The sequence below is a fragment of the Amia ocellicauda genome, chromosome 6 (assembly GCF_036373705.1).
Source record: "Amia ocellicauda isolate fAmiCal2 chromosome 6, fAmiCal2.hap1, whole genome shotgun sequence".
In the NCBI taxonomy this organism is placed as follows: Eukaryota; Metazoa; Chordata; class Actinopteri; order Amiiformes; family Amiidae; genus Amia; species Amia ocellicauda.
This window is the reverse complement of record NC_089855.1, coordinates 13,590,477-13,603,447: the sequence shown is the minus strand read 5'-3', so window position 1 is coordinate 13,603,447 and position 12,971 is coordinate 13,590,477. Positions and strand designations below refer to the sequence as shown.

The 12,971-nt window shown below is 37.4% G+C and overlaps 1 protein-coding gene across 1 annotated transcript; it reads right to left on the bottom strand.

Annotated features, from left to right (window-relative positions):
* Window positions 1-2,710: 2,710 nt before the first annotated feature.
* Window positions 2,711-12,583, bottom strand: LOC136750993 (PHD finger protein 11). The gene is made up of 15 exons (XM_066706202.1): window positions 12,359-12,583; window positions 11,499-11,603; window positions 10,711-10,844; window positions 10,024-10,070; window positions 9,182-9,270; window positions 8,663-8,685; window positions 8,455-8,504; window positions 7,618-7,718; window positions 6,983-7,011; window positions 6,649-6,686; window positions 6,239-6,282; window positions 4,399-4,438; window positions 3,669-3,794; window positions 3,462-3,533; window positions 2,711-3,133 (listed from the first exon to the last, which is right to left on the bottom strand). Exons 1-15 carry the CDS (start codon window positions 12,467-12,469, stop codon window positions 3,033-3,035), a joined length of 1,110 nt encoding a protein of 369 aa, XP_066562299.1. The 5' UTR covers window positions 12,470-12,583; the 3' UTR covers window positions 2,711-3,032.
* Between the last annotated feature and the right edge of the window lie 388 nt (window positions 12,584-12,971).

Below are 12,971 nucleotides of genomic sequence, written 5' to 3'. Positions count from 1 at the left end.
CTTTGTAATCTGTTTCCATAATTATTTGTTTGAATACACAGCAATTCCCTTTTCAATGTATTGTCTTCTCTGGAGATTTCTTCAGGCCTTTCTCCAATTTGTCCTAAAAGATAAAATTAAAAAAAAGTTATTTTCAGCACCTGTGGCGAAATTAATCATTAATGCTCTGTGCGTCTATTCTGGGGCATCGCCACCCTACTGTTGTCTGTTGTAATCAGCAGAGTTAGTTTCTTTATTACTTTTACCAGAGTATGGTAAGCATAGTATGCTTCCACCATCCCCCCCTCCTGTCCATCCACACAGACACTGGTGTCAGTGGCCATGAGGACGCTATCTGGGCCGCACCACTAAAAGCGGAGGACGATGCGAGAGGGGAGAATATGCTGTGTCATGGCATGTGGGTAGGGAACCTGTGGAATAAACGTGAGAGACATTTATTGTTGCTGGCTCCTGTGAAGACAGATAATAGTAGTTATTTTTCTATTCGTCTGTATCAACATCAATATTATTAGCATTAGTAATGTAAATATACTTATTTATTTCTGGACATTACTGTTGGTTGACAGTCTTGCTCTGTTTGTAGTATAACACTTGCATTTACTTATAAGGCAGCTCTCTTATCTCTGTCTGTTTTTTTTTGAAAGAGCTGTCTGACAAGCGAGCAGGCATGCAGGGGGAGCTCAGGCCACCGACAGTTTCACACCCCCACCCCCCTACCCCTTTCTGGGGGGTGGATCCCTTCCTAACTGATAGGGTTTTTCTATTTGTGAAAGGACTATTTCCATACAGCTTCATGACTTAAACTTGCCATGACTATGTCTCATTCAATTATTTATTTATTTTACATTAAGTTATACCTTCAGTAACTTCCTTATTTTCCCTCATATTCCATTCAATCACCATCATTCTCGTGCTGAAAGTGGCAGCACATTTGTCTCACACATACCAAACTCTCCTTTCTCAACCTTTTAAGCCTTATCGACTCTCAAACCCTCGTCACCTTTCTCAAACCTTCAACTGTGGTTAACATCGCTCTGCATCCTAACAGCTGTTCTTTCTCCTATTCCTAATTTCTTACATAAAATTCAAGTTATATTTGATCGATTTGTATTATTACTATTTATACATATACTTCACTTCATTATTTTAGTTAATTAATTAAAATATTTACTTAACAAAATATTTTAGGAAAAAAAGCCTTTTCATTGATCTCAGTAATGATTCCCAGGTACCTCAGGAAATATTTGTGGGCGCTAAGACTATCCGCTCGTGCGGCTCATAGGTCTTTATTGTGTCAGCTTCCTCCTATTGAAGTCCAACCTAAACTGGTACAGATTCATTAGAACTGTTCCCAAAGCCAGATTGAACTGATCAATAGTTAATTTCTTACCTACTCAGTGTATTTAGGGATTTCTTGGGATTTCAAAACTCTTCATTGTGGAACTTATAGCTACTAAATGACCTATTTTTAAATTTCCTGGAGCACCTGGTTATCTATTCATTCATATCTAGAAAACCTTCACTGAATTTTTGCTGTTTCCTCAGATTCCTATTTCTAAAATTTGTTCTATATTACTCTTAATCTCATCCTGGAAGGAATAATGAGATTTTCAATATCTGATTACTCTGATTAGACAAGTTCTAACATAGCCAACATACAGTATCTGGCTCTAAGAAGGTCAAAGGTCAGATATAATACTATATTCAAAAAGAGAATCTATGGTTTACTATTAGTGCCCAATTGTAAGTATGGTGCGAAAAGTAACCTATAAGCAGTTATTAGCTGTTGAAAATGTTGGGGTCTTTCGGGGCCTCAAGAGAATCTGGACCACCAATCAGCACTAAAAACAACAGTATACATTATCAGATACAGTACAAAAAGTGTCATCTTGATGAATGAAAAACGGTAGGAGATGTGTTTAAAAAAAATGTTCAGAAATGAAAAGCTGTCAAAGGACCCCCACATTTTTGACAGCTAATATCTACTCATAGGTTACGTTTAGCACCATACTTTCTCTTTATCTCATTACATCTGACCTTTGACCTTCTCAGAGCCAGATACTGTGAATGTTGGTTATGTTACAACTTGTCTTCAGGTATTTAGCATATCATTACTCCTTCCAGGATGCTTTTACAGGCAATATTACTATAGAACATAGATAGGAAAATGTGTATGAGATTTCCAAAAATGTTATCCGTTTTCCGATCGGAGCTAAGAATCATGGATATTGCTAATTTGTTTTTAAACTTTTGACAGCTTATGGGTGGCAGATGCCATGTTGGTCACTATAGAACTCATAGGAAAGCATATGCGCTCTATCCATGCATGACCTTGAACTTGACCTCTGCTATCAGGTCAAATGTGAGTATTTTGCATTTCAAGTTTACAGATTCAAAATAATTCCTTACAGAGTGCAGTAAGGCTTATACTTACTATGGAACACATATAGGAACCCATGTATGATCTATCTGAATAATCAGTGTTTCAAACATTTATTCATGTTTTTAGGACTGTGAAAGAAGAGCTGTGTGTTGAACTTCAGTCTATCTGCATCTCTTGAAATTATGGCAAACTAAGAGCATGCTGTGATGCCGATTCCTGCCATCTTACACAACCCTAGTCATCACACTCACTGATTTAGTACCAACTAATGTCATGTCACACTCTGTTGCCTGTGTGGCAGAAACAGAAGACAAAGGTGCCATGAGCCTTTTTCAAACCCTTTTATTTCAGAAGTACGAACAAGGCAGCATCTGTCACAGGTAAGATAACTAACCTTGGGTACAAGAGGAACATTAATATTTTATTTACAGTGACAAAATTGTTTAAGAAGAACTAAAAACTAAAATAATATTGTGAACTTAACTGGATTCTGAAGTATGTAAATCCATATAAATTCACGAAATGACCAGATATAACTTTAGAATTATAGGATTACTGCTCTTCTGAAAAGACAAGTCAAACATATTGACACATTTTCTTCTAAAAGGTACAAGTTGAGATTCTGCACTGGCATTCCTCTCCTGGTCACTTATTCGATATTCAACATCTCTTTCACTGAATGCATTGCTCGTTTTGAGTTCACCAAAACATCCTTTTCTTTTTTAACTTTTTCCAGTTTCTCCTCGAATTCTGTCAAACAAACAGTAACAAAACAAAACTTTCCTCAGAAGACTGGCATTATCACATTCTAGAGCATATCACTATACCATGTACCCTATATTCATTTTATAAGCTACATTATGTACCTACTCCAATTTATACATATTTTCACAACAATGAGAAGGATATGGGAGTTGAGTTTGCCTGTACTTGCAGGTCTTTTACATTGAGAAGGGTCAGGATGTTTGAAATTGAATGGAGTGGTGGAGTACAGGCACAAGCATTGTGCACAGTCAAGGTATGCACCAATTAAAAACTTCCTGCTTACCCTTTCTATTAACAGACAGACATTCCTTACCGTGTTCCTTTTCTGAAAGAATTGTGGGTAACATTCCAGACGCTTGCAGGACTTTCAGAGAAAAGGCGTAGTCTGAGGACAGTAGGAGCGCACGGTTTCAGAGACATGGAATTTCATAAAAACATACCTAATGTATTGTCAGCAGATACTTCTATACTCTTCCAGTTTTTGCTGATGTTGCTGGCTGAGAGTTTAAATCATCCTCACCTTCATCATCTGCCTGGTCAGTGTTTATTCTCTCTGAAACAGCGGTCATGGCTAAAATGAAGTCTGAGAAGATTTTCTCCACACACCCAGCCTCCCGGCACTTCCTCCAGAATGAGGCCGGATTCCCTGCACATGAGATTATACACAAAGTATAAGTTTAATATTTATTGGCTCACGTCTTTCTCCAAGGTGACTAAAAAAAAAAAAAGACTATTAAACCAATGCACAAGAAAACGAAGCTACTATAATATATAATCTAGAAAATATTTTAAAACATTCCTATACAATTTCCAATGCAACTGAATATGCACACTTATACAAGAAATATACATTGTAGTGTTGCACAAAGAAACCTTTGCCTCTGCACTGACTTACAGAACATGGATACATTTGTTTGGAAAATGTGGAAGATTTGAAACACTATGTAGGCAAAATAAATGTACTAGTATAATACATTTTGCATTATCTCCCTCTACTGGATGACCTCCAGATCAGGACTTTCACCTTTAACCAACCTTTAAATGTTAAATATAGATATAATAATTTTCATCTTCCAATAAATACATATCTTTAGCTCAGTTTATAAACAATGCTCAAAACAAAGTCACTAGAACAGTGAAGACTAAAAACTGAAGATTAAAGGTTTAATTATTTAAATGTTGTTTTGAATCACAGCATAAAGTTTGTTTTTAAAATAAATGTGAAAAACTATAAGAATAAGCGTACATACCTTTCTGTAGAGGTTTGCTTGGAGGATCTTTTTTCATAACCTAAAATGGTAAAGATGTTCAAAATGGTCAGTTTGTTCAATGATAAATCACATTCAACAACATAATTGAACTGGAAACAATAAAACAAAAGTTTTAAATATGGAATTGCAAGCATTGCATACAATTGTGAAATGCTTTTAGTCATAATTTGTGAATGAAAATAAACTAAGTAACTAAACCTCTTCCACTCAAACAACCTTGCAATGTGTCTACTAACTGAAGAAACCAGTGTAAATTATTAATATTAACTGAAATGATTCACCTTAATGTTAGCATAACAAATACGGGTATGTTAAAGGTCAGCAAATTAAACTAAATCAGCAAGTTAAAGTCTTCTATTTGCGTTTGTTTGTGTTTTTCTAACTTAAGACCTGGACATATGCTGAAGATAAGAATACATCTGTGAATAAATCTGTTTCTGTGACGGTAATTTCCCACTAGACATGTTGCCCAGCCCATGATAAGTGTATTAAACCAAACTTGTGACAAACTTGTAAGCTTTTAAGACTGACACTTGGATTGTTCCTATGTCACTCTTCCCTGCTAGCTTATATTAAATATTCTATTGCTTTACTTCTCCACTTCATTAAAGAAAGGTTCTTCATTAACAAAGCAGGTGCACAAACAAAATGGGGAGAGTTACCCATGAAAACTAACTAGTGGTGAAGGAGCTAACCATGCCAATCAGATTAAATGTATAGAGGCGAGTATTTCTTTGGCCAATATATTAAATATATATACACTCACCTAAAGGATTATTAGGAACACCATACTAATACTGTGTTTGACCCCCTTTCGCCTTCAGAACTGCCTTAATTCTACGTGGCATTGATTCAACAAGGTGCTGAAAGCATTCTTTAGAAATGTTGGCCCATATTGATAGGATAGCATCTTGCAGTTGATGGAGATTTGTGGGATGCACATCCAGGGCACGAAGCTCCCGTTCCACCACATCCCAAAGATGCTCTATTGGGTTGAGATCTGGTGACTGTGGGGGCCAGTTTAGTACAGTGAACTCATTGTCATGTTCAAGAAAGCAATTTGAAATGATTCGACCTTTGTGACATGGTGCATTATCCTGCTGGAAGTAGCCATCAGAGGATGGGTACATGGTGGTCATAAAGGGATGGACATGGTCAGAAACAATGCTCAGGTAGGCCGTGGCATTTAAACGATGCCCAATTGGCACTAAGGGGCCTAAAGTGTGCCAAGAAAACATCCCCCACACCATTACACCACCACCAGCAGCCTGCACAGTGGTAACAAGGCATGATGGATCCATGTTCTCATTCTGTTTACGCCAAATTCTGACTCTACCATCTGAATGTCTCAACAGAAATCGAGACTCATCAGACCAGGCAACATTTTTCCAGTCTTCAACTGTCCAATTTTGGTGAGCTTGTGCAAATTGTAGCCTCTTTTTCCTATTTGTAGTGGAGATGAGTGGTACCCGGTGGGGTCTTCTGCTGTTGTAGCCCATCCGCCTCAAGGTTGTACGTGTTGTGGCTTCACAAATGCTTTGCTGCATACCTCGGTTGTAACGAGTGGTTATTTCAGTCAAAGTTGCTCTTGCACTGTTAAAATACACCTACCATTAAAATTATAGACTGATCATTTCTTTGTCAGTGGGCAAACGTACAAAATCAGCAGGGGATCAAATACTTTTTTCCCTCACTGTACATTCTGAAATAGTTTTACTGGACTCCAAGTGCAAGGCTGTCAAAAATGCATAAACACCCCCCAACCCTCCCAGAAGAAAATCTGAAGGAAAACAGCCTCAGTCTAGAGCGTCACACTCACCGGGCAGGGCCTTATGTTGACACTACAGGGCTTCACAGTAAACCCTGTTCATGAGAAGGTAGAGGTTAGAACTGCAGTGAAGAGATATTATAGTCTGTTGGTAGGTTGCTGTTTCATGCCATTTGTGCCAAACAACGATTCAATTAATTTTTAGAAATGTAAAAGATTGGGAAGGGTGTAGGGATGTAAAAGCAACGACTGCAAAAGTAGTGTTTGACCCCCAGGTGAGACTAGGCTCCGACCCCTCTCCAGAAATTGAATTTACAACTCCAATAAGTGAATATAGGCCACCCGCTTGTCAGAGAAGCAAGGAGAATTTGAGATTTTAGTTTAATTAAATAGATTAGTGTATAATCCAGCTCAATTAGAGTATAAATTAGCACACATAGTATGCAAGTGGAAAGCTTTACCTGAAGCTGAAGTCCCTGGTTCTTCGGCACGGTTTTGTCTAGGGAGTAAGAATATGAATCGGATGAGATGAGAGCACTAATGTGACATTGTATCTGGCCAACAGTTCTCTTTTCCAGTTGAAACATTTCTAAAATGAAATCTAAAGCTTTTTCTCTCGATTCACACAAATAGCAAACCATAACTTCTGTGCTCCTGTTAGTGTGAGTATATTAAACTACTGATCTATACGGACACAGTAATATATTGAAAAATAAATTAACTTCATATGTTGCACATAGAAAGCAGCTTTTAAGAGCTACCATGACATACAATTACAGTCATAACAAATCTTACATTTTAGATTCTGAGTCTTCATTGAACGCCTGAAAAAAAACAGAGTTGTGAGAAATTGACCCGATTATCAAAGTTCAGTACAGGAATGTGTAATATTTGTGCAAAGCTTAGGTTTAATATTTCACTACTACAGGATATCTGCCCAATGCAGATACATTGTTACTGCCGAGGTACCAAGTGTTGAGCAAATAAACCAAAATATTGTCAAACAGCCCCTCTCATTATTATTATTTTTCAAATTATTTAAGGTAATATTGATCAACTTTTAGTGTTTTAAAGAACTGAACATAACTGAAGGTCTAATCAAACCCTCAATTCAACAACTAAATTGTTTAATCATGTACTTCAGTGGGAAACAAAACCAAAGGAAGCCCTGTAGATCATCCACTTTAAGACAGGGGCAAAAAGTACTGTGAAGCAGACTAGAATAATTCTTGGTTAGGACATATGCACAGATGTGAGGCTATGAAAAGCCCAAAATCATGTTTTTTCATATTCAAAATGTTCTATGTATAATGGGTGAAATTCAATTAAAACAATAGTTATTTTAGCCACAGCTTCAAACATGTCATATAGTCCCTGCTAAAAATTAGGAATCACTGAACAATGAAAAGTGAAACATTTAGAACATTTACTGGACAATTAAATTTACGCCTGGGTGTACGCATCACGACTTCATCACCATCCGATTCCACAGACATCTGACTATCTTCACAAGAGGAGTCACTTCCATCTACTGAATTAAAAATGAGGCACAATTATTGACACAACCACACTGGACAGAATATAATGTATATATATTATTATCCAAAATACCAGAAGCACAGGTGTGTCAATATCCTTTTGTCTGCCTCTACTGAATTCCTCTTAAATCACCAAAACATACTTTTTGGATCAAAGCACCTTCATTTAAACTAGCACAAACATTACATTCTCTCAGATGTACATTTTCCACATGTGGATGTAAATGATGGGGATGCAGATTGGGTCACAAGCCCCACTTTTGGATTTGTGGCTTTTTTGCACCAATGACAGTATGAAGCATGCTTTGGAAGTTGGGTGCAAAAGTACAGAAGTCATGCTTAGTGCTTAAACTGCCTTTGCACAGTTTTACATTGCAGACATTTCAAATAATGTTTTATTATCTTGCACAGCTCTTATCTTTCTCCGATTTCTCTTTGTATCCAACATCTAAACACAGAAAATATAAATTACGGAAAAACTAAGAATGACTCCGAGCACAGGCAGTAGGATACGAAATGAAATGTAAATGACTAGAGAACTACCTTTTAAATCTGTATACAAAACATAAAACATTTACTAACCAATCAAAATGAAGTTGTGTAGCAGTTAACAACACAACCTGCAAGACCTGAGGGATTGCAGTCCTTCCAAAATGCATTTGCACAGCCTGCCTCAGTTGTGGGTTCAGACACTGCAGTACTTCCTCTCACAACACAACTCATCTGTACCTGTTTCGGTGCCGCTCACAGTGACTTTCTTCGACTTTTTGTTAAGACTCCTAAACAGAAAAACTTCAGTATTAATAAAGGCACTTTTAAAACAGAAGAAAAAAAGTGTGTGTGTGTGTGTGTGCATATGAAGTATCAATGTCTCTCCATTGCAAACAAACTACTGGCATTTTTGCAACCCACTAAGACTGTAATGAGAAAAGCTTACCTCTTTGGTTGAGACTTTTTCCTCTAGCGTAAAAAAGATAAATGAGCAATGTAAGACATTATATGTTATACCAGCATCACCTACTACCACTGTGAACCACCTGACTTTGCCAATCTGTATCTTAAAGGCGTGGCCAGTGAAGAATTTAATCACAATGCAATGCATATGTGCTTTGATTAAACTTTTCACACCCAACTATTCGAAACAAATGATAGAGAATTAAATAAATTACAACAATACATGTATCATGGAGGGCTCCTGATAAACCACACTATCATAAATGATTCATCAGAAAGATTTCATAATTTTATCTATCATATAAAATACATTTTTATCTGTGAGAGTGAGAAGAAATTGCATCATTTAATTACACAATTCCAGTTTTAACTCAGAGTCCTACAAATGTAGAAATTATAATATTGTATACAATAACATTGCTACTTTTTTTCCTTTGATAGAATATTTCACAAGTGAAAAGCATTAAAAAAAGATAATTTGGGTGAAACAGAAGGTATATACTTTGTGTTTTATCATCAGTTCATCGTCACCGTCTTCTGTTATGTTCGTGCTGTCGTCCTCACTCCGAGGTGACCCAGAAGAATCATCAACTAAAGACAGATGTGTTTGAAGCTTTAGACACTCTGAACTGGTACTGTATAAAACTGCTCATTGCTACAGTAACTGCAATACAGGTGTACAGTGCGAGTAAATTACATGATGCGCCCAACATCCACACAAACGAAATGTTGCCTATTGTTCATGCACAGAGAGAACATATGCTGTTATTGATTGTCATTTTATATTATATTTTGTTCAGCAATGTGTCAGTGTTCGTTTCGATTATGTTTTTTACGTATTTCTTAATGACTTAATTGTTTAATTCACTAGTTCATTTATTCTGCGGTTGCTTTGTTGGTTGTTCTGAAAACTATTTGATGTCTTATAAATGGTTTCTTTCTTAACACATCTTTCGTGGGAGTAGTGCCTACTATCGAGTAAATATGAATCCTCACTCGTATCAGCCAGCAGTTCATGAGTTGATCATTGTTTTTAATCTGCACCACTACACATAACCCAGCTAACACACAGTTTAGCCACAATGTTGTAGCAACGTAATTCAACATTGTGGCTACGTTGTGTGTTAGCTGGGAAGTGGATGCTGAATACTTAATACTGCCCCTGAATGGTTTGTAAACTGGCAGTGCAGCTCACACTCCTGCTCCCAGTCCAGACTGCCAAGCAGGTTACCCTTGTTACCTTTCAAATAAGCGGTTATACAGACAAACAGGTAAACAAGGTCTAAACATTTCTGAATTAGAAACTAGATCATGCATCAAGACAGAAAAACAAAGTCAAATTACCTCCTGATTCATCATCTCGAAAATCCTTGTGCAGTTCACAGAAAATCCTACAATAAACAAATAAAAGACAGATGTTTTTTCAAAAGGTATTGGTGTCTATATGTTTCATGGTTAAGAACAGCCGTAAAGGAACCAGAATAAGGACTAGACGAAATGTGTTGCACCCTGTACATTCCTGCAGTTTAAATACTGAAGTCATTTTAGCATACATTTTGCCCCAATATTTAACTTCTTTTTTTTCCAATTTAAAGAAATTCCAGTCATGAAATGTAACTATTACTAATGTTTTAGCACAGTTCATACACATTTCTTAGGTTATGAATATATACTAGATCATACCCTTACTATACTAACTTAAAACTTTTCCTTAAAACACTCCATGTAAAAAATGCCAATAGATAATTCTTGGTAACTCAGCAATAATAGGAACAGTCTATACAAACACAAGTGACAATAAACCTTAGCTCAGTGATTGCAACATAAAATGCTCAGAAGGAAGGGATGTGTTACTTTTGGGGGGCTCAGACACTGCAAACGTAAATTCCCACATTTGAATTATTAATAATAATACTAAACAATTCAGACAGGGAAAAAATAATAGCAGGGAAAATAAAAACTGCCTTTTCATGTAGATGTTATTTGTAGATCAAATAAAAAAATCTGCTGTCAAACAAAATGCATACTCACTTATAAATACCCTTTTCATCATCTTCCAGCTTTTCAGCCTTGTCCTTTAGGGCACACAAGTAATGATAAGATCTTTCGCACTCTGTGAGGTCACAGCCAACAGTCGCACCATACTTCTTACATTGGAAGCATTTCTGTGAAAGGCAGGGAAAAATAAACAAATGAAATCACTACAAATCTTCTAGCCGTGACGCATTAGATCTTTTCATGCATCTAGTTTAAATATTAAAAAAAGACAGCTCTCCTTAATACATAAAATGCTTTTTGATTACATAACAATGTTAATTTCTATTGTGGATTAGCTGGCTGTGGCTAAAACTCTTAGAAGTCATACAAATTGATGCAGGACATTGCCCCGTCTACATACCAAATATATTCTGTCTGCATTATTGTTGCAGCAAGAATGCGTAACCAGTGTGTAAATGTCAGCTTGATTGTGTATTGCTCTGCACAGGCCAGGTTCAGTACAGTTTCTGTGTAGCTTATTTCTAGAAAATAAATGTCATCCAAGGGAGACCATATAGAACACACTATGTCTAATATCTAAGTTAAGTTCACAGTTATCTTTTATCTTTAGTGGCACAGCTTCTGCTGCAGCTTCTCCTAAAGGATCACACCTCCCTGAACTTGGCTTCTGTCATTGGCTTCACGGACAACCCGAAACGACATCAAAAGCTCTGCTAACCCCCTCCATCCCGCTGACTTCATGTCATCAATTGCTGCCATATGTACAAAAGATCATTTACAGAACATAAAAATCAACAACCGAATAACACAGCGTCACATGCCAGTTTGCTCCCCCGCTTCTGTTCCTCGGTCACATCTTCTACTGAAAATCCTGCCAGATCATCAAATTCAGGAATGCTCTTGGTGTGGATCCCAGAAGAGAACAACTGGAACCAAATAAAGAATAATTAGAAGACACACACACACTAGCAGTCTTTTTGCTTCTCCTGTACTGGACAATCACACGTTTAATAGCAAAGGGTGGAATAGCTAGTGGATTTGATGTTTTGGCTCATTGCTCAACTAAATTCACCTTGAGCTTGAAGACATCTGCTGGTGGGATGGGTGGATTGCACGGTCAGGGTGTGCAGAATCTAACAAATCCTGAAGGTTCATTTTCAAACAATGATATACATTTATGTTTTAAAGCACATCTGTCGTTTGTACTATAAACTATTTTATAATAACACTGACAATAACAACGATGCACTATAAATACTGACCTTCCTATTTCTGGGATCATGACACCTTGAGGTACAAATACTGTTTCCATCCTGCAAGCATGTTCCAATTCCGGCCTAATGTTTTTGTTGAGTCTTTTTCAGTTAGTAAATGCATGAGCCTGCACGAAAGCTAAAAGTGTGACTATAAAGTTGAAGTATTTCCAAATTGACAAATGAGATAACTGCGCTTGAATTGTAGTTGTATAGTATCCCGGAGTGAGACCACCAGTGTCCACCACATGCGCAACGAAACAGGACGTGGATTTGACGCACGCTAACTACTGAAACTGTCAGCAGAGCTACAGCATACATGCATGTGCAATGTGTCATGGCCGATTTGCATACAAAAACATGTTACCAGAGATGTGTGGTATGTTTTTAAACGAGGTTTCTTTTCCAGTCTCATTTTAAGTACGCACCATGCAACACTCGTGTGCAACCACGCTGTCCTTCTTCAACAGGGGTCCGGTTGAACGCGTCTCTTTGGACTCCTGGCAAAATCCGCAATAAACCGACGATTCTTTTGCCATTTAAAAAAAAAAACCTTTTCAGTGATATGTAAAATATTCTGATATCGGAGCCCTAACGAACAATATTGTTTACCAACCACGAGCGGGCAGGGTTTAGGACCCAGGGTAGATGCTTTCGGGCGCCAGGTCTAGTGATGACGTCATCAGGCATGTCAATCTCGGAGATCCCTCTCAGCTGCAAACTGCATGCATACTGTGTGAAGATGGCCGATAGAGAGAACAGATGGCACAGTTTTAGATTTGTGTAGCTATGAAGCATCTTACAAGCACATAAAAAAGGACTTATGTACTATTTTATTAAAGGTTCACGTTATGTACTGTACAGTAGCAAACGTTGCTAATTATGCAGATCCAAAACATTAACTGATTAGTTAGATGGGTGCAGCAGCCCCACATATTGATAGGTGCACCAAGTGTTGCAGCTCCTTGCACTGCTCCTTCTGCGCAGCATCTGCATATAAACCAGCACTGCTGCACAAAATCAAACAGCACATGACTGTGC